Source organism: Monodelphis domestica, chromosome 4 (assembly GCF_027887165.1).
Source record: "Monodelphis domestica isolate mMonDom1 chromosome 4, mMonDom1.pri, whole genome shotgun sequence".
Lineage (NCBI taxonomy): Eukaryota > Metazoa > Chordata > Mammalia > Didelphimorphia > Didelphidae > Monodelphis > Monodelphis domestica.
The window spans coordinates 425,928,417-425,950,730 of NC_077230.1; the positions used below are offsets into that span (position 1 = coordinate 425,928,417).

General features: G+C 41.0%; 1 protein-coding gene and 1 long non-coding RNA gene across 2 annotated transcripts in view; both read right to left on the minus strand.

Annotated features, from left to right (window-relative positions):
- Positions 1-22,314, minus strand: part of LOC103092368 (uncharacterized) — a 1,666,349-nt gene that overhangs the window by 1,634,277 nt on the left and 9,758 nt on the right. The window contains exons 4-9 of the mRNA XM_056825346.1: positions 21,765-22,043; positions 21,135-21,389; positions 14,327-14,602; positions 13,699-13,950; positions 9,876-10,151; positions 9,248-9,499 (exon numbers count right to left, since the gene is read on the minus strand). Coding sequence (XP_056681324.1) covers positions 9,248-9,499; positions 9,876-10,151; positions 13,699-13,950; positions 14,327-14,602; positions 21,135-21,389; positions 21,765-22,043 — 1,590 coding nt within the window. The remainder of the gene's footprint in view (positions 1-9,247; positions 9,500-9,875; positions 10,152-13,698; positions 13,951-14,326; positions 14,603-21,134; positions 21,390-21,764; positions 22,044-22,314) is intronic.
- LOC130458744 (uncharacterized) lies at positions 1,776-9,241 on the minus strand. The gene is made up of 2 exons (XR_008918152.1): positions 8,938-9,241; positions 1,776-8,847 (listed from the first exon to the last, which is right to left on the minus strand). It is a non-coding gene; the product is annotated as an uncharacterized LOC130458744 (long non-coding RNA).

Below are 22,314 nucleotides of genomic sequence, written 5' to 3' on the forward strand. Positions count from 1 at the left end.
TAACAGATATGGCTTATCAATTTCTAGTTGCTACAAATGGATTTTAATACAAACAATAAGATGTCAGAGGCGAGCAAATGAGGTTACCTTTGCATAGTGTTCAGAGCACCAGTATCGAGTAATTTCTAAGGACCAAAAGAACATTTCAATCAGGCCAAAATAACTGAATGTCTAGTGTGGCTGGCAGCAGAATTTAGCCCTCTAAATGCTTATGAGTAAGTATCTGAAGAGTCAATCAGTTCCTGTTGGAGAATTTGGTTACAGGTTTCCACGTTCTCTTTTCCAGCCAAGAAAACTGTTGGAGAACCTGTCTATTGCCAGGGAGACTTCTGCAAAAGGAGAAGGTTGCTGAGGTCTACATCAGAGCCATAGGGCTTGAAAGACTCAATAAACTGTGGGAAACGGGGGATATAAAGTCAATGTTTATCAGGAGCATGCTGGGAGAAGCCTATCTATGATCATCAAGAATGAAGGGAGAAAAAAAACTGCTGAGCAAATTGGAAAACAGTAAGGGAGAGATTAGATTTCAATCAACTTCCCTTACTCCACACCAAGATAAATTCAGAATGGGTAAATGACTTAAATATAAAGAAATAAACTATAAGTAAATTAGGTGAACATAGGATATTATACCTGTCAGATCTATGGGAAAGGAAAGAATTTAAGACCAAGTAAGAGAAAGCATTACAAAATATAAAATGATTAATTTTGATTACATTAAATTAAAAAGGGTTTGTACAAACAAAACCAATGCAACCAAAATAAGGGAAGCAACAAATGGGGAGGGAGGGGAATCTTTATAACAGAAGCCTCTGACAAATTTAAAATAATTCCTCAAATTTGTATGGAGATAAACCAATTGTACAAAAAATCAGGCCATTCCCCAATTGATGAATAGGTCAAATAAGTTTTACAAATAAACATCAATAAAGGAGAGGAAGAAGTCTCTTTGAGCAGAATGGAATTAATTCCCCTGGGTGAGAGGAGGTATAGGATTTAGGTCTTGGTGAGTGAAGCTGAGAAGAGGGATTTCAGTACTGACTGTTCCCTAAGGGGCTCTGAAAAAAGGTCCCTCAGTTTTGGTGTGAGATCAAGTATTGGACAGGAAAATCTTCCTATGTACACACATTTGTTTTGTATCACATTTTGGTTCCGTCTCCTAATACTGTAACCATTTACATTATTCTTATATCCATTATGGTGATAGGTGAACAGGGATCTTTCATGTTACTATTGCAGTTGTTTTGGGGGCTTTGAACTGTGCCATAGGAGACAGCAGACTGCATCAATAAATGTTGTGTGGGTGATGACTGCTCCATTGACTTGCCTTTCCCCCATTTCTCTCTCCCTCTCCTTACCCCTCTCTATTCCCTGAATCACAACAATTTTGAAGAATATTATGAATATTGAAGCAGCAGAGGGTTTGACAGGATTGAATCCAATTCTGAGAAAAGCTCTAGTGTGAGGTAAATGCTATCAAAGAGCATTGAATGTTACAAAGAAAGCTTAGAAGCCATGAAGAGTCAATCCATGCAGCAAACTTCACCATGATCATATTTTGAGAAATTGCCACAGCAGCCATCACCCTGAGCAGTGAGCAGCCAGCAGCCTTGAGGCAAGACCCTCCACCAGCCAAAAGATGACAACTGGCTTAAGGCTCAGGTGATAGTTAGCATTTGTAAATTAAGGCACATACATTGGTGTTTAGATATAATGCTACTGCACATTTAATAGACTAGAGAATGGTGTAAACATGACTTTCACATGCGCTGGGAAACTTGCTACATTGGCTTTATTTGGTGATCTGGAACCAAACCTGTAGCATCTCAGAGGTCTGCTTGCACATACATGTGCAGTGCAGAGAACGAGAAGGACCAGGTCATTTCCTTTGGATTTCATAGTAAATGGGGTCTAATGTCATTGAGGATTTAGACTTGCAGATGATTTCTGGGCTTTGAAGTTCAGAGAAACATTGGCTTCTTCTTCAATCTGCCAGGCACAGTGGGGGATCAGTGGAGGGTATATTGCACAGAGAAGGAAAGTATCATCCCCTGGGGCCCTTCCCACTTGGTAATTGTCAACACTGTCAAGGCTGTAAAAGGCTGTACACATCTAGTATAAATGATATCTGAAGTCTAGATGTCCTCTAAGCTTCTCCCTGGCTAGTGGCCATCCAACCTATTCCTGAAGACCTTCAGTAACAGGGAGCTCACTACTCCTGAGAGAGCCACCAAACTTTTGAATAATTGTTTACTTTTAAAGGAGGTAGTCAATGAATGCTGTTTGCCTCAGTTTTCTCATCTGTAAAAGAAGCTGGAGAAGGGAATAACAAAACACTTCCGTACTTTTGTAAAGAAACACCAAATAGGGTCTTGAAGACACAGACCCGTCTGAAATAACTGAACAATAAGTTTTCCTTTTCTGAAAGGGAAATTTTGTGATTCTGAACCATACTGTCTATCTCAGTCACATTCTTCCTTTGGCTCCTCTTGTTTGGGACATACTCCTGGAGGGGGGCAGGGACTGAGTCATTTTTCTGTAGCTCTAGTCCAGAGCCTAGGGACTTTATATTGAGGAAATGGGTGAAAACTATTGTGGGATAGAGGTGAATGGCCTGGTGTGGCCCAGGTCAGTTAGATGAATGAATGAATGCACCTGTGGACTGATAAGAAGAGGATCAGTGACGTGGGAAGTAGGGAAGGGAGGAAGCTTCCTGTTAGCCCAGTGATACTTATCAGTTTCCTGGCCAGTCAAATGAAGATAATGCTTATGCTTTGGAACCCAATAAGATGTTGTATTGCTTAGTAGACTTTAAAGTGCTGGGTGTATGGAAACTCTTCTAGTGAGTATCATCTCATTTCTGTGTCTAGAGGATTACCCAGTTTGGGCTAATAGATTCCCTTGGAGTAAGGGATAAAGCTGACCTCATTTGGTGAGCCATTGATGTGGAATGACCTGGGGAAGCAGAAGGGCTGCAGTTGGAAACCAACAGGGGCAGAGCCAAGATGGCAGCATAGCAGGAGCTTTTCTCAATATCCTTCTAACCAATCATTACAAAGCATCTCAAAAGGACAGAAATCAGAACGAGAGGAGTAAGGGCTTCTCCCACTGGACACAGTGTGAAAGGTAGGCAGTAAGTGAGGATTCCTATGCTGTAAGGGGGAGAAACTGCTCAAATCAAACTACTAGTTGACCATGTCTCCCCCTTCCCCCACCTACCTGCTGAGCCATAGTTAAAGCCAGGGCTAGGAAAATTTCCAAATTATCAAAGGCTGATTAAAAACACCACAGAATACCCCTGAGGGCTATGCCTGGCCTTGGCAGTGAGACTCAAAGCTGAATAACACTCAGCCAAAGGAGAGGTGAAGATCATAAATTTGGGGGAAAACCCATGTTGCATTTGACAATCCAGCAGGCAACAACTGAGGAAGATAGACTTAGGACAAAATGCCTTGAAGCATGAACTACACACACACACACAAATCACAGATCTACCTGACACCACTCAGGCCTCTGAAAGGGAAGGAAAGATAGTCCAAGGCAAAGTCCTTGAGAGAGAAGCTAGGAAAGCAATGACAACCGACAGGCAAGAATCCCAATCCTCCAGGAGAAAAAGGAGTAAACAACAGCAAAAACAGCTCTTGACACTGGAAAAAATTTTATGGAGAAAAATAGCAAACTAAGAATATCTGTCCTATACAGTGGATAGAAGGAGTCCACATCTTCCTCATCCTCATTTCTTGTCCTGGGGCCCAGGATTCTCACATTAAAAAAATCCTTAACTTCTGTTTTAGAATATATATTAAATGTTGGTTCTAAAGCAGAAGAGTAGTAAGGGCTTGAGAATTGGGGGTAAGTGGAATGCCCAGGGTAACATAGATAGCAAGTGTCTAAGAATATATTTGAAGCCAGGACCTCCTGTCTCCAGACCTGGCCCCTCTATCCACTGAGCCTTTTCACCTAGTTGCTAAGAAAAGAGAAATCAGGAAAAGGAGAAAGCTGTGGGAGAGACCTGAGAACTGGAGAGTTACCACAATCCTCAGAAGGAAATGCTTCCTCAGTGTTCCCATTCCTGCACAGTCCAGCAACCTTAGCACCAGATGACTGGCATGGAGAGGTGCTTTATTAGCCTATTTCAGATGTCCTACACTACATAAACTCTTCATGTGTTTCTGATTTCCCTTTAGAGAGATTCCTTAGTAGCAGTTTCCAGTCAAGGAACAGGGAATGAAGATCCCAGAACTTCCATAGGAAAGTTCATTAAAGGAAGACCTTCCCATCTCACATACAGTGACAAAAACAAGGGAGGGAAAGTAAGGGTGAGAATATGGTTCCTCTACTGCAAGTCTCACTTGGCCAGGTTGAGATGGACGGCTCTTGCCACTCTGGGACTCAGAATAGGGAGGATCTTTTGCTCTTTCTAGGGCTGGGAGGGAACAAGCCCAAGTCCCTTTTGTAAGTTAGGTAAAGGGTTAACCTGACCCTTGGAAATCAAAGGCTCCCAAGGGAGAAAGGCACAGAAATGGAGACTGGAGGAGTCTTTCACAGATTTTCAGAGAAGATGTCATTTACCATTGAGATGTGCATGTATAGACAAACCCTCAGAGAAAGGAAGTTGAAACCAAAGAGGGGGGAAACTAATCCCACAGGAACTGCCCCCCTGGGAGTTGCCAGGCAAACTGAGGTACTATGATTGGTTCCTGAGATGTGATGGGGAGACCTAGTGGGTGGAGAAAACTGCTTATAAGATTACCCAAGGAGCTTCTCCTGCTCTTCTCTCTCTCTCTCTCTCTCTCTCTCTCTCTCTCTCTCTCTCTCTCTCTCTCTCTCTCTCTCTCTCTCTCTCTCTCTCTCTCTCTCTCTCTCGTAGGTGGTTAGCTGCAATACATCAAATAGTAAATAGGGTATTCAGCTAATCAACTCACGACCTTCTTTCCTACATTTCCCTTTCTTTCCTATCACTACTTTTATGTAATAAATCTATTCAAGCTACTACCAGCCTCATAATTTAATTTTAATTATTGCCATGTGACGACCACAAAAGTTTGACATGTACTTTCATTTGTTCAGTATTTTTACATTTTACTCTCACTAAACTATTATTAATTAAGTGTTAGTAGTTAATTTAGATTGGCTAAAAAACATGAAGATGCTGACCAGACCCCGTAATCAAGACTGATCAAAGCTACAACCTCACTACAGAAAACATTGGATTGGTGAGAAATGGTTAAGTATTGGGGAAGGGAAGCAAGCTTAACTTTTGCTTTTTTCCCCAAATAGAGCCAGGTTTGGGGATTAAGCTCTAATTAATGATTAAATGACAGCTAGGAGGTATAGTGGATGGAAATTGGAGTCAGGAAACTCATCATTCTGAGTTCAAATCTGGCCTCAGACATTGACTAGCTGTTTGACGCTAGGAAAGTCACATCATCCTGTTTGCCTCAATTTCATCATCTGTAAAATAAGCTGGACAAGGAAATGGCAAACCCCTCCAGGATCTCTGCTAAGAAATGGAGTCAGGAAAAGTTGGACATATGACTTAATAATGACTTCATGAAGATAGTCTCCTCACACACAAGGGTTTTGCTTTCCATCACCATTTGCCTCTATGATTCTAGTTCAGCCCTCTGAGGTCATACAAAACACTTCTAATTCCTCTTCCATATAAGAGTCCAGAAAATTGCTATCAGGCCCCTCCCCAAAGGTTTCTATTCCTTTTTCTAATATGTAGTTCCCTCAATCGATCTTCAGAGACCCCAGACCCCTCAACAAACTGGCTGAACACTCTCAAGTTCACTGATGCCCCTTGTAAATTGTGTCATCTAGAACTAAATACAAAACTCCAAGTGCCATCTGATAGTACGGAAGGATGGCTATCTCCTTGTTCTTGGAAGTGGACATCCTTAAGACTGCATTGGTGGGTGAGGTAACTGTGTAGCTCAATGCATTGAGAACCAGGCCTATATATCAAAGGTTCTGGGATCAAATCTGACCTCAAATACTTTCTAGCTATATGACCCTGGGTCAGTCACTTAACCTCTATTGCATAGTATTGATTTTAAGGCTAATAGGTAAGGGTTAAAAAAAGTTTGCATGATGTTTTTTTCAAGTGCCCTGTTACCTTTCCAATTGATAATATGTTGGTGGTTCTCTCAATCATCCCCACGGTCTCTTTATGCAATCTAACATGGTATTAAAAGTCTGTTTCCAATTTCTTCTTTTTAAAATCAACCATCCCGCATTACTTCAACTTTTTTCTATGACATGGGTACCAGTCACTGCCCCATCAAGGCCGATGCTTTTTGGTGATTTGGACTTTTTGTACTCAAGGATAGGACCTGGTATCAATCCCCAATATCATTCATCTTATCACATTCCATCTACTGTGCCAGCTTCCTGAGCTACTTCTGCATCATATCTGCTTCTACCATCCCTATCCTCCCAATTTTTTCTTTATTTCCTTTCCTTCCAGTTTCAAAATAATGCTTTCTGCTTGTCTCTAGAATCAGTAGAACATTTGTGAATTTGAAAACTCTTACCCCCTAATCAGACCATTCTTTAGAAGATCTGATTTAGCTATTTCCTGATCAATAACAATGGAGATACTTGGAATAACAGAATCAGGTCTTGAAAACTCTACATTCTCCACTCTTTTTAGTTTAACATGATTAGGAAGGTCTGCATCAAACCCAAGATTTAATTATCTGAGGAAATGGCCTTCAACAGACATGTACAAAAAAAAATGACAGACCTTTGGGCTGTCCTAAGTCAAGCTAAGTGATCACTGGTACAGATGAGATGCAGGAAAGTGATGTAAAACTGACTATATAAGGCACGTCACTTCCTCTTTCCTCCGTTTTCCCTGAAGAAACAACTCAGGATGGCAGTGTGCTAGGCGTTCCTACATCTTGGTGTGGTGATGGCTATTGTCTGAGTTCAGTGGTGAGTTTTCTCTGAAGCTGATTTCAGGTTCAGGCATCTTGGCTTAGCCCTTTCCCTTTGCAATTCAAGCCTGACTCTTTCCTTCATACTCCAAAACCTTATCTCCTCATCTCCCCCCTCACACTAGCCAAGGGGAAGGGAAGGGGAGAGAAAGCCGATTCCTTTCCTTCTTCCTTCTCCTTAATTTCCTCCACTATCAATTAAAACAACATAAAATTTCCAGCTGACTTGGGTTTTTCACTACATTTTATAAATAAAATCCTTGATGACAAAAATAATATTACATTCAGTCTCAGCCATAATTTTACCCTTTACACATTAATGGTAAACGTTTACAAAGTGCTTTACAGATATTCTTTCATTTGATCCAAGTCACTCATAGAAACACGAAACAGAATGAGTTCAAGAACAGAAACTTCAGAACATTTGTCTGAACTGAGACAGAAGGAAAAGAGTAGGACCTAGAGGGTAATTTATACAATAATAACAGTGTTCTGAAGGCAAATAACTTGGAAAGCCTTGGGACCTCTGATCACTTCAGTGACCATTGTATTTAATAGGTACTCTATTAAGTCTGACCACTCTCCAAATCTACAGTCCAAAGGTCAGAAGAATTCCTAGGTAGGCTGATACAGGGTCCTAGTTCCAACCTTGTCAGACCAGATTCCATACCAGGTCACATGTTTAATTAAACTCATCCTCTTTGATCTTGTAGTTGTCAGATGAGCCAATGTTAACTTTTTTGCCATGTCACATGATGATTAGCTACCTCCAATTCCCCATTCCTTGATCCCCCAATAAAAAATAGATGAAATACGGTAATTCACTCTCTCTCTCTCTCTACCACCATCAGAGGAGCACACAGGCTGGATCCCAAGCTCTTTAAGCTGTGTCTCTGAGTCTTTCTTCCTTTATTATATTCCCTCTTTCTCTATATTCCCTTTGCCCATTTTCCCTCACTTTCTAACTATCCTCAGGTATCCACCTAAGAATATATTAATTTGTGGCTTCATGCAGTCACAACCCATACTTTTCCTACTTAGTGGTAGAAGGTAGAAGGGGGACAGAAAATAGATTTTGATTAATTGGAAAAAATTAAATTAACAAAAAGCTCTTTTAGACCACAGGTGTCAAATACATAGCCTGCAACATTCCCAGGTGCTGCCTGAACAAGGTGAAAAGGTAATTGGGAAATAGTTAACAAAAGCAAAATAACACACAGATAATTTCATTACTAAATTGAAATGTGTGCTTTAAGCATCCTTATGTACAGATTTAGGCCAACAAAAAAATAATCCCTCCTCTAAAGTATATGCTGTTGGTGTCTGACTTTCCCAAGGTCACTTCCCCATTTCACAATTATATCTCTCCCCCCTGCTCTCCATTCAGAATATCCCCAGAGTCAGGCACAGGAAGTTGGGATACTCCTAAGGTTTGTAACAATAAAACTGCATGAAATAAAAGGAAACTAAGGCCAAATATGATCGCTCTGTGGTCCTGCTCCCCATTAATGTGATTATGGAAGTGGAGGGTCTGTCATCTCTACACAAGAGAGTCAGAGCAGTGAATTACTTGGGTACCAGGACTTTTACTGTGGACCCAATTACTGGATGCTAAAGCCAATAGATGAGGACCAGGTTTCATAGTAGCATGCTTCCATGTGACATTTTATGCCACAAAGAGGAAAAATATAAGTACAATGGTGAATCTCTGTGTGGGGAAGGAGACAAAGTTTAAATTCTCCTTTCCATCTCAAGAATTTCCCTGCCAAGGGGGATCAAGGCCAGCCCCATTGCATGACCATAGCTTATACTCCAACCAAGAATAGAAACTCTCTGTGAATCCGCAGCCCCAAGGGAAAGGGACTGAAGGAAAGAGTATGTGGCAGTCATTGAACCTACAGCCCTAGAAGGTGGAAGACAAAGAAGGTTGTATGTCACTGGGATAGAAGAGAATAATACAATATCAATAACAAGAATGATGAAGTCAACTCACATGCTTTTTGTAACTTTCATGAAAAAAGTATTTTCTCCACATAGAATCCTATTATATAGAGAGCAAATGATTATCCATTTTTCCAGATAAAGAAACTGAGGCTGTGAAAGGAGGAGAAACACTTACTACACAGATAGTAGACAGAAAAGGAAGGATTCTATCCAAGTTTCATGATTCTGAGCACAGAACTCCTTTTACCACAATGCATTGTGCCATGGGACCAGGGGAGAAGAATGACACATGTGTATTTCTCTCATCCAGGGAAAGAGAAAGCCCAACAAGAAGGTGGGGGCCCAAAGCAGTTACTCACCATAGATTCTAATAGTCTTGTTTGAAGTGCGCGTCAAGCCAGTGAGTGAGTTGGATGCACTACAGGTATAGGTGCCAGCATCACTCAGGGATGCAATAATAGAAAATATGGATGAATTTCTGATCTGTTGTCCATTCCGTAACCAAATGAATTGGGCTGGTGGGTTAGAATCAGCAGAACAGTTAAAGGTAATATTTTCCCCAGTAGGGTACACTTCTGGTGTTCGGACAATTGTGGCAGTATCTGGGCCATCTGGAGGAAAGAGAAGGATTCCATATTGAGATTATGGAAGAAAGAAGGGGCATCTCCTGTTTTGTAACACATCACCCAGAACCACTGTTTCCCTGATCCTCCTTTGAGCTGGGAAATTCACAGCTCCTCCTCTCCTTTTCTAGTTTGGATCTGAACTTGGAAGATCTTAGGACATCCTCCAGCTCAGCACCCTGGATGGCCACCCTCCACCAGAAAGCATGACAAGGCCAATTTGGGCTCCCTAAAGACTAAGAGGGTTGGGAACCTCAGAGCCTACCTCTTTAGCTCTCAGAGAAGGGACTGAATTAGCCTGGCCTCTGGGAACACCCCACCAGGCTATAAGCAGGCACTATATAGGAAGAGGCAATATACTCACAGGTAACATCCAGTATGAATGGATCACTCATACTACTAAACAATGCGTTCTCAATTCCACACACATAAGGCCCTTGGTTATCCCTTCTTGTGAGCCTGGGGAGAGTGAGTATCCTATTATCCCGGGACAGCTGTATCCTGCTACCAACTGGGGCAAGTCCATTTATGAACCACTGGTAAGCTTCAATTTGACCCGTAGCCTGGCATGTCATTGAGAAGTCCTTGGTCTCCACTGCAGTATTGTTGGAGATGAGAATTGTTGGTTTGGACAGTGGAGCTGTGCAGAGAATAGACAGAAAATGACTGTGTTGGTTCTTTTTCTTACCTTATAACCAAATAAGTGGTTTGGAAGTGGGCTCTCTAAGACCTTGGCAAGGCTGGAGGCCAGACACCAAGAATCTGTGATTTCAATGGCAAAGACACCTCTTTCTCTTGTGCAGATCACAAATCCTTCATCTTCAGTTCCTGTGGCTAACAAAAATCATTCACATGTAGCTCAAGACCCGGGTGCTCAATCTTTCTGGGAGGAGGCAAACTGGTCCAGGGATGACAGACCCCATCATCCAGTATCTGGGCTTGGATTTGAATCCTTGCCAGCTTGGCAGAGCCATGTGAAGATTAAATTTGATTCTCCCCTGATTGTATCAATGAAATTACTTAACTCTTATAGCATTTAAAAATATGATTTCTCTGCTAGAATATTATATTTTATGAAGTTTATTAAAGATTAAGAATTTAAGAAAATACAAGTAAGAAAGCACATGCCAAGGAGAACCGAAAGGCCCATTCAATTTCACTTACATCATGAGAGACGCGTCTGCTTGGAAGCGGAAGTAGAAAGAGGGAACGAGAAGAAGGGGGAGTCTGTTTTAAAAACCCCTCTCTCCTCTTGGCTTAGGTGATGACCTCACCCAAGATTATGGGGAACTGTGGGAGCTTCCAAGGATTCCTGGGAATTGAATCCAGGGTTCAAATCTCCATTTTTACATTCTCCCCTGATTGTGAAGAATAAATTGTAACCCATTTCTATTTATAGATTTTAATCACCAAAAGTATAAACACCCTACTTCAAAGTTAAGTATGGAGATCTGCCCATTTTAGATCTAATCACCAAAAGTGCAAATATCCCACTTAATTATGAAGTGTGAAGTCTGTGACCCATGTGTGTGGTAGTGGGTGACAAATCAGAATTGACTGACTGCCTGCTGGGCAGTCCTAGAGCAGGAATTCAACTATGCTTGGTAGATGTGGAATTAGGGGAAAGCACAGGAAGTGACACAAGAGAAAGTGTCTTTAAAAGTAGCTGTTACTTCTTGTAAAAGTCAATACTTCATTCTTTGATCTGCTGACTGGACCTGAGACCCTGTTTCTGAGTGGACTGAGTGAAAAGTTGACTCAACTGCTGGTTTTTTTCTGAAGACACCAGCCTCAGGAAAGACCTATCCTCTTGAGACAGGCTCCCTGGGCATTGGCTACAAGGGCCAAGGTCCCTCAGGCTAGGAAATAATTCTTTCTGCCCACGGACCAGCAGCAGATTAGGGTTTAGGCTAGAAAGCCTTCCTTATCCCCTGTGATTTCTTACTTCACTCTTTCTACATTCTGTAAGTAAATTGTAAATAAATCTCTCTGGAATGAATTAAATTCCTGGTGACCACTTTCTATTAAATATAACGTCCAACCCTCTTTTATATATAAACCCCTTGCCCCCCTTACAATTTATTGGCTGAACATGTCAGTTGTGATGAAATGCCCTCCATCTTTCTAACTTTCCTAAACTTTTCCTTTACTTTGGTGACTATCCCTAAGTCAGCATTTAATAGCTTATTTTGAATCTACACAAATCAGCTGTGCAGGTAAATGCAATTCTTTTCTTTTCCCCACTTAAAAACAAATATAGCACAGCTGCTTTTAATCTTTCCTTCTGTACACTGAGGCTCCACCTGGAGAAAGAGTCTATCCTTTAACTACTGTTGCCTTGTCTCTTAATTAGCTGTGAGGGCAAAAACCTGTGAGGAAAAAGCTTTCACACCCTGACTTTAACTCTTAGCTAGTAGTTCCATCTACTGACTAAAACTAATGATTTCATGGAGACAATTGGAAAAGAATTGAAATATTTAACAAATAGGATTGATAAACAGAAAAAAAAAAGGCATGATTCTCAACCAATGGCACTTGACCCTCTCCAAGAATCTAAGTATGGATCCATTTCCTGCCACTTCTGTGAGAAGAAGGGCCACAAAATGATAGACTGTAGAAATGTATTCAAGGCAATCAGAAATAATAACTATAGAAATAACTAAAATGCGTCTATCATTCAGTTTTACTATTTTACTGTCATCTCTAACAATTGTAACTTCCTCTTAGAAAAATACAATATTGTATGTACTTTTAGCTAGAAGATATTAAGATAGTTATATTTAAATGATAAATTGGGGAAGTGGGTCTCCCAAAGGATCACAGGGGGAAATTGTGTCAAGGAAGTTCATCCCCTCCACCTCCTGTGTAGCTTGACCTGTCCATAAAATATTCCTGACATTACACAGTTGCACAAGGTTTTGCATCTGTGAACCTGCTGTATATCAATAAAAGCCAAGGCTTTGGGTTTGAGGGGAGAGAGAAGCAAGAAGAGAACAAAGAAGGAAGAAGCAGGAACAGAGTAGGCAGGTAACAGGGGAAGAAGGAAGGGACTTCCAGAGTAGGAACCATGTGGTCAGATTACTTAGAGGAATAATTGTCTACCCTTTCTAATAAACTTTATAAAATATATATCTGGGTAGAAATATTATTTCAACTCTTACATTGTGAAATAGGGAAAATGCTAAATTAAAATGTGGGCTTTAGAGATCCTTATGTACAGATTTAGGCCAATGAAAAATCATCCCTCCTGTAAAGTACATACTGTTGGTGTCTGACATTCCCAAGGTCACTTCCCCACCTCAAGATTCTATCTCTTCCCACTGCTATCTACTCAGAATATCCCCAGAGACAGGGACAGGAAGTTGGGATAACCCTAAGGTTTGTAACAATAAAGCTGAATGAAATAAAAGTAAACTAAGGCCAGAGATGATTTCTCTATGGTTCTGCTACACACTAGTGTGATTAGGGGAATGGAGAGTCAGACCAGTGAATTAATTGGGGAGCATGGATTATACTGTGGACCAAGAACCAGGTTTCATAGCAGCCATGCTTCCATGTGATATTTTATGCCACAAAGAGGAAAAAAATAGGTGCAATGGTGAATCTCTATGTGGGAAAAGAGACAAAGTTTAAATTTTCCTTTCCAACTCCAGAATTTCCCTGCCAAAGGGGATCAAGGCCTGACCCATTGCATGAACGTAGCTTATACTCCAACCAGGACTAGAAACACTCTTTGGGTCCATAGCACCAAGGGAAATGGACTGAAAGAGTATGGGGGCAGTCATTGAAGCTGCAGTCCTAGAAGTTAGGAATCAAATAATGTTGCATGTCACCAAGCCAGAAGAGAATAATACAATATCAATAACAAGGATGACAACAACTCAAATGCTTTTTGTACCTACCATGTAAAAAGGACTTTCTTCACATAGAATCCTATTATATACAGAGAAAAATATTATCCATTTTTCCAGGTGAAGAAACTGAGGCTGTGAAAGGAGGAGACACACGTACTACACAGATAGTATACAGAAAAGGAAGAATTCTATCCAAGTTTCATGATTCTGAGCTCAGGGCTCTTTCAATCACAATGCATTGTGCCATGGAACCAGGGGGGCAGAATATCTTATGTCTATTTTTCTCATGCCAGGGAAAGAGAGAGCCTAATGGGTCCCAGTCCAGATACTCACCATAGATTCTAAGAGTCTTGCTTGCGGTGCGCGTCAAGCCAGTTAATGAGTTGGATGCAGTACAGGTATAGGTGCCAGCATCACCCACAGATGCAATAATAGAAAATATGGGTGAATTTCTGATCTGTTGTCCGTTGTATAACCAAGTGAATTGGACTGGTGGGTTAGAATCAGCAGAACAGTTAAAGATAATATTTGCCCCAGTAGGGTACACATTGCTTAAATGGGCAATCGTGGCATTATCTGGGCCATCTGTAGGAAAGAGAAGGATTCCATATTGAGATTATGGAAGAAAGAAGGGGCATCTCCTATTCTGTAACCCATCACCAGGGACCACTGTGTCTCCCTGTTGCTCCTTTGAGCTGGGAAATTCACAGTTCATTCTCTACTTTTCCACTTTGGATCTGAGCTTGGAAGATATTAGGGCTTTCTCCAGTTCAGCACCCTGGCTGGCCACCCTCCACCAGAAAACATGACAAGGCCAATCTGGGCTCCCTAAAGATGAAGGGGGTGGGAACCTCAGAGCCTACCACTTTAGCACTCAGAGAAGGGACTGAATTAGACTGACCTCTGGGAACACACCCCAGGCCATAAGCATGCACCATGTAGGAAGAAGCAATATACTCACAGGTAACATCCAGTGTGAATGGATCACTCTTATTGACACTAACTGTATTTTCAGTTTCACACTCATAGGGTCCTTTGTTTTCTGTTCTTCTGAGATTGCGGATAGTGAGTATACTCTTATCCGGGGACAGCTGTATCCTGTTACCACCTGCAGGAAGTCCATTTATGAACCACCGGGTTGTGACAATTGCACCCGAAGGCTGGCATGTCATTGAGAAGTCCTTGGTCTCCACTGCAGTATTGTTGGAGGTAAGAATGATAGGCTTGGATAGTGGCCCTGTGAAGAAAAAAGACAGAAAATGACTGTGTTAGTACTTTTTCTTACCTTATAACCAAATAAGTGGTTTGGAAGTGGTCTGTCTAAGATGTTGGCAAGGCTGGAGGCCAGAGACCAAGAACCTGTGATTTCAATGGCAAAGACACCCCTTTCTCTGGTGCAGATCTCATCTCCTCCAGGCCTTAGGAAAAGTTCATCTTCAGTTCCTGTGTCTGACAAAGACATTCATATGGAGCCCAAGCCCCTGGTGCTCAGTATTTCTGGGCTGAGGTAAGTTGATCCGGGGGTGACATAGCCCTTCATCCAGCATCTGTACTTGGATTTGAGGCCTTTTTAGCTTGGCAGAACCACCAAGAATTTGTTTTCTTGGCCTGGACTTCAAGAAGCCAAGGTTAGTTACCTGCATGCCTTGGTGAGGATATTGGTTGGAGAGGATAGACTAGGGACACACCATGGGGAGATTGTGCTCAGAAAGATAAAAATTACTTTAATTCTGAAGAGGAAAGAAGAGCAAATGCAAAGAGTGGGAATAGATCAGTTAGTAGCAGGGTACTACTACCCTTCAGTATTTGGGGGGGGAGGTATCTCAAGAGACTAATCCATGCATCAATATATGGGATTTGATCTGGGTGCCTAGGATCCCCATAAATGATTCTCTTAACAACAAAACAGACCTGGAGATTAGTGGTTCCCTTTGGTGGCCAATCCATCTCAGATGTTAGACATTCCAACCAACATAAGCAATGAAGTGTGGCAGTCTACCTTTTCCCCATATCTTGAAGCCACTTTCTTGAAGGCTTTAAAATTAGTCAACATACAATCAAGGGGGTTTGAGCCAGACGTCAAAGTAGTGTTACCCATTTTTAGCAGTGGTATGAGTATAGACAGACAAATAACACCTCCAAGACAGACAAGACACACAAAAGACAGCAAGCAGTCACTATAATACACATGTAGGGCCTGAGGACATTTCCTGAAGTCCCTAGATAGGAGTCGTATAGTCTACTGCCATCCTACCCCAAATGGATCTAGCCTGATTCAGAACAGAGCAGGAAAAAATCCTTAGACATCAGAGATGTCCAAATATCCAATTTATGAGATGGCAAGGTACAGAAACAAACTTCTTATCCCCTTTATGATGACTTCCCACACCATTCACTTCCAGGAATTTCCTGCCCAGGTCCTCAAGGACTAAGGGAAACATATTATCTTCCCATCCACTCTCAGAAGCACCTCCACCTTGGAGTATTAACCTTTTATCCACACAATCACACACAGTCACAGGTAAGTGGGTCAAAATGCAAGGATCAGAAGTCACAACTCCAGGGCATCTCGCTGGGGCCTCCAAATGGACACTTGGACTGTAACCACACGGACCCAGGAAAAGTTGGTTGGAGATTCCTTTATTACTGGGCACTGAGGCATACTCAAAGAGAGAGTGAACCTTTTCCCTCAGAAGAACAAAATATATATACCTTTTCAAAGTAGAACAGGGGTTGTTTATATGGTAAACAGATTGAGTAAGTCCTTGATTCTGCCTAGAGATGGGGGAGGGGGATTCATGGAAGCAGTTGAGGTTACAGAAGGCAAAGCGATGCAGTTATGCAGGTGTTGTATTCCTGATGCTGGGGTTGTGGCAGATACGGTTATTTCTCAGAACGGGAGATTTCTAAAATAAGCGTGCACAGACAGTCTTCTGGGAATTAAGGTTGGGGCAAAACAACTTCAGGATATGGCACATAGCACCTTGGTGCCTCTGTCATAACAGCTTTAGCTGATTATAATAGTTTACCATTGCCATTTTATTACTAATATTCAATATTATACATTCTTAATTATACTTATTACAGCTTTGAATTTTGAGTGAAATGTCTAGTCCACTTGAGCAAGGTTATGGCCAATAAATCAATCAATCAATAAATAAATATGCATTTAGATCCTCAGAATCTTATTCTCCAGAAGGAAGAAAAGACAATGATGAATTAGTATTTCATTCTCCACAAGGGAAGTGAGAAATACAATTTTTAACTTTTAGAATTTTAGAATTTTATTTAAACAATTTTTGAGACTGGAATTTTCATGAAAGAACTTTTGATATCTAAATTTATTAAGGCTGATCTAATATGTGCCTGGAAAGCATTTTTTAAATGTTGTTTTGGTTTTATACTTGGACACTCAATTGGAATTTTTATTTAATAATCACTGGACTTTCTTTTTAAATTCTTTCCACAAAAGGTGAATGGGGTCATTTCCAGGTTTGCAAACTTTCATAATCTGTTGTGTATTTTTTCTTTTATATTTATTTCTATATACTCTGTATCTTTTTTTCTTACTTTAACAATACAATTACTTTGGTATTGTTAGGCACACCATATTAGCTTGAAAAATATGGCTTATAAATTTCTAATTGCTACAAATAGATTTTAATAGAAACAATAAGATGTCAAAGGTGAGGACTTGAGGTTACCTTTGCATTAGTGTTCAGAACACCAGTATCAAGTCATTTCTAAGGACCAACAGAATATTTCAATCAGGCTAAAATAAATGAATGTCTAATATGGCTGGCAGCAGAATTTAGTCCTCTATGTGCTTATGAGAAAATATCCGAAGAGTCAATCAGTTCCTGTTGGAGAATGTGGTTATAGATTTCCCATATTGTCTTTTCCAGCCAAGAAAACAGTTGGAGAACCTGTCTATTGCCTTCTGAAAAAGGAGAAGAAGGTTGCCAAGGCCTACATCAGAGCCACAGGACTTGAAAGACATGATAGACTGTGGGCAATAGGGTAAGCCACTTTTTCTTGTTAAGATTTTGCCAAAGTGGAGTGCCTGTCTTCTGGCTAACTGTGAATGCTTCTCTGCACATGGCCAGTGCTCCAGAAGCCAATTATGCTATGTGTTAGCCCCTCATCTCCTTTCCACCATGGGAAGGGTCAGACCCTCCTGGGCATACTGCCCTTTGTCCCTTTCTATGGCCAATGGCAGAATCACTCTGAGCAGAATGGGGAAATGACAACCTTGTTTAGGAAACCCCAGAGTTGCCTCTGTCCCATGGGGACTTGTCCTCCAGGAATCCCCACACTGACCCTTGTCTCAGACTGAACAATAAGCCATCAAATAAATACCCAATGAGCACTTTGTGTAGAAGTGATAGAGATGCTCAAAGAAGACATTTAGTCAGTATTACCTTCTGTCATCTTGTACTGAATCCTGACCTTTTCCCTTATTTCCCTCCCAGAATAATTATTTAGACCACAGAAGGAGCACCTAGAGAATGGACAAAGGCAATGATCTTGGATCCCTATTGGCAGTTTCTAGGCCCCAGACTAGTGGTCAGTCTAACATAACAACAAATCCTTTTTAGGGTGGGAGGAGGGTCCCTGCAGATTTTCACCTGGTGGCCCATCTGATTTATGCCTTGGACAATCCTACCCAAATTAATTTACTGATTTAATGCCATACCCATTAAACTACCAAAAAACATTTTTACTGAATTATAAAAAAAACTATAAGAAAGTTCATTTGGAAAAATAAAAGATAAAGGATATCCAGGGAAATTATGGGAAAAATGCAAAGGAAGGAGGCCTTGTAGTCTCAGATCTCAAACTATATTATAATGCAGGGGTCATCAAAACAATTTGGTACTCGTTAAGAGACAGAAAGGAGAATCAGTGGAATAGACTTGGAGTAAGTGACCTCAGCAAGACAGTTTATGATAAGCCCAAAGATCCCACCTGTTGGGACCAAAATCCACTATTTGATAAAAACTGCTGGGAAAATTGGAAGACAGATGGGAGAGATTAAGTTTGGATCATCATCTCACAACCTACACCAAGATGAACTCAGAATGGGTGAATGACTTGAATATAAAGAAGGAAACTATAGTAAATTAGGTGAACACAGAATAGTATAAATGTCAGATCTTTGGGAAAATAAAGATATTGGAACCAAGAAAGAGCTAGAAAAAAAATCACAAAATGTAAAATCAATAATTTTGATTCCATCAAATTAAAAAGCTTTTGTACAAACAAAACCAATGCAACCAAAATTAGAAGGGAAGCAACAAATTGGGAAACAATCTTCATTACAAAAACCTCTGACAAAGGTCTAATTACTCAAATTTATAAAGAGCTAAATCAATTGTACAAAAAATCAAGTCATTCTCCAATTGATAAATGGGCAAGGTATGTGAATTGGCAATTTTCAGTTAAAGAAATCAAAACTATTAACTATTAACACATGAAAAAGTGTTTTAAAATCAGAGAGATGAAAATCAAAACAAGTCTGAGGTATCACCTCACACCTATCAGATTGGCTAACATGATAGCAAAGGAAAGTAATGAATGCTTGAGGGGATGTGGCAAAGTTGGGACATTAATGCACTGCTGGTGGAGTTGTGAATTGATCCAACCATTCTGGAGGGCAGTTTGGAACTATGCCCAAAGGGCGATAAAAGGCTGTCTGCCCTTTGATCCAGCCATAGCACTGCTGGTTTGTACCCCAAAGAGCTAATAAGGAAAAAGACTTCTACAAGAATATTCATAGCTGCATTCTTTGTGCTAGCAAAAAAATGGAAAATGAGGGGATGCCCTTCAATTGGGGAATGGCTGAACAAATTGTGGTATATGTTGGTGATGGAATACTATTGTGCTCAAAGGAATAATGAACTGGAGGAATTCCACATGAACTGGAATGACCTCCAGGAAGTGATGCAGAGGGAGAGGAGCAGAACCAGGAGAACATTGTACACAGAGACCAATACACTGTGGTACAATCGAATATAATTAACTTCTCCATTAATGATCATGAACAAGCCAGAGGGATCTATGAGAAAGAACACTATCCACACTCAGAGGAAAAACTGTGGGAGTAGAAACAGCAAAGAAAAACAACTGCTTGATTACATGGGCCGAGGGGATACAGTTGGGGATGTAGATTCTAAATGATCATCCTAGTGCAAACACCAACAACATGAAAATAGTTTTTGTTCAGGGACACTTGTGATACCCAGTGGAATTGTGTGTCAGCTACGGGAAGGGTAGGGGGAGGGAAGGGAAGGAAAGAATATGATTCTTGTAACCAAGGAATAATGTTCAAAATTGACTAAATAAATTAATTTTTTTTAAAAAATATGAAATCAGCTGCCTCACTTCAGAAATCGGATGGACTCAGTCTGTATGTTGCAACAGATATTTTTTGAGCTTGGGAATTAGATTTCCTTGATTGTTTATACTTGTCACAAGGATTTTCTTTTTCTTTAGTGGGATGGGTGAGAAGTACAGAAAGTAAATGTTGGTTAATTGGAAAAATTAAATTAAGAAAAAGCCCCTTTAGAGCATGGGGTCAAATACATAGCCTGCTACACTCCCAGGTGCAGTCTGAACCAGATGAAAAAGTAATTTGGAAATAGTTAACAAATGAAAATACAGTAACACACAGATAATTTAAATGCTAAATTAAAATGTAGGTTTGGGGGATCCTTAAATACAGATTTAGGCCATCAAAAAGTCTTCCATCCTCTAGAGTATATACTGTTGGAGTCTGACTTTCCCAAGGTCACTTTCCCCTTTCACAATTCTATCTCTTTCCCCTGCTCTCCACTCAGAAAGTCCCCAAAGGGAAGGACAGGAAGTTGGGATGCCCCTAAGGTTTGTAACAATAAAGCTGAACAAAATAAAAGGAAACTAAGGCCAGAGATTGTCTCTCTATGGTCTTGCTGCACACTAGTGTGATTAGGAGAGTGGATGGTCTGTCATCTGTACATAGGAGAGCCAGAGCAGTGAATTAATTGGGCAGCAGGGATTCTACTGTGGACCCAGTCACGGGATGCTAAAGCCAATCTTCCCTTCACATGAATAATAACCAGGTTTCATAGCAGCCATGCTTCCATGTGGCATTTTATGCCACAAAGAGGAAAAATATAGGTGCAATGGTGAATCTCTGAGTGTGAAAGGAGACAAAGTTTATATCCTCCTTTCCATCTCCAGAATTTCCCTGGCAAAGAGGATCAAGGCCTGACCCATTGCAAGACCATAGCTTATGCTCCAACCAAGACTACAAACATTCTGTAGGTTCACAGCACCAAGTGAAATAGACCACAGGAAAGAGTATGGGGCAGTCATTGAAGCTGCAGTCCTATAAGTTGGGAGACAAAAAAGGTTGTATGTCACTGGGACAGAAGAGAATAATACAATATCAATAACAAGGATGACAAAGACAACTCAAAAGCTTTTTGCATTTATCATGTAAAAAGGACTTTCTCCACATAGAATCCAATTATATACAGAGCAAAAGATTATCCATTTTTCCAGATGAAGAAATTAAGACTGAGAAAGGGGGCAACACACTTACTACACAGATAGTAAATAGGAAAGAAAGGATTCTACCCAAGTTTCATGATTCTGAGCTCACAACTCCTACCACAACAAATCGTGCCATGGGATCAGGAGGGCAGAATGTCACTTATCTCTGTTTCTCTCATGCCAGGGAAGGAGAAAGCCCAATACAAAGTTAAGGGTCCAATCCAGCTACTCACCATAGATTATAATATTCATGCTTTGGCTGTGTCTTATGCCAGTCAATGAGTTGTATGCAACACAGGTATAGTTTCCAGCATGATTTAGGGCCGCAGTAGCAGAGAATGTGCCTGAGTTGCTGACCGGTTGTCCATTTTGTAACCAAGTCAATTGGGCAGGTGGGTTACATGATTGAGCAGAACAGGTCAACTGAATATGCTCCCCTACATTGTAACGATCGGCTGCAGGGAGAATCGTCATGCTATCTGGACCATCTGGAGGAAAGAAAAGGATTCCATATTGAGATTGTGGCAGAAAGAAGGGCATCTCTTATTCTGTAACCTGTCACCAGGGAACACTGTGCCTCCCTGATCCTCCTTTGAGCTGGGAAATTCACAGCTTCTCCTCTACGAGTTTGGATCTGAACTTGGAAGATCTTAGGGTTTTCTCCAGTTCAGCACCCTGAATGTCCACCCTCCACCAGAAAGTATGACAAGACCAATCTGGGCTCCATAAAGATGAAGGGGGTTGGGAACCTCAGAGTCTACTTCTTTAGCTCTCAGAGAAGGAACTGAATTAACCTGGCCTCTAGGAACACCCCACCAGGCTATAAGCATGCACCATGTAGGAAGAAGCAATATGCTACTCACAGGCAACATCCAGAATGAATCCATCGCTATTAACATGACTAACTATGTTCACCATTTCACACATATAGGGTCCTTTGTTTTCACTTCTTGTGATTTGGGGGAGAGTGAGTGTCTTGTTATCCGGGCTCAGCCGTATCCTACCAGTACCATGTTGGACACGTTGGTTTATGTACCACGTTGTTGAGGGAAGGTAACCCGTAGCATTGCAGGTCAATGTGAAGTCATTGTTCTCCACTGCAGTATTGTTGGAGGTGACAATGTTAGGTTTGGATAATCCCACTGCGAAGAAAACAGATAGAAAATGACTTTGTTGGTTCTTTTTCTTACCTTATAACCAAGCAACTGGTTTTGAAGTGGCCTCTTTAAGACGTTGGCAAGGCTGGAGGCTGGAGACCAAGAACCTGTAATTTCAATGGCAAAGACAAAGACACCCCTTTCTCTAGAGCAGATCTCATCTCCTCCAGTCCTTAAGAAAAGTTCATCTTCAGTTCTGTGACTGACAGACATTCACATGGAGCCCAAGCCCTGGTGTTCAATCTTTCTGGGCTGA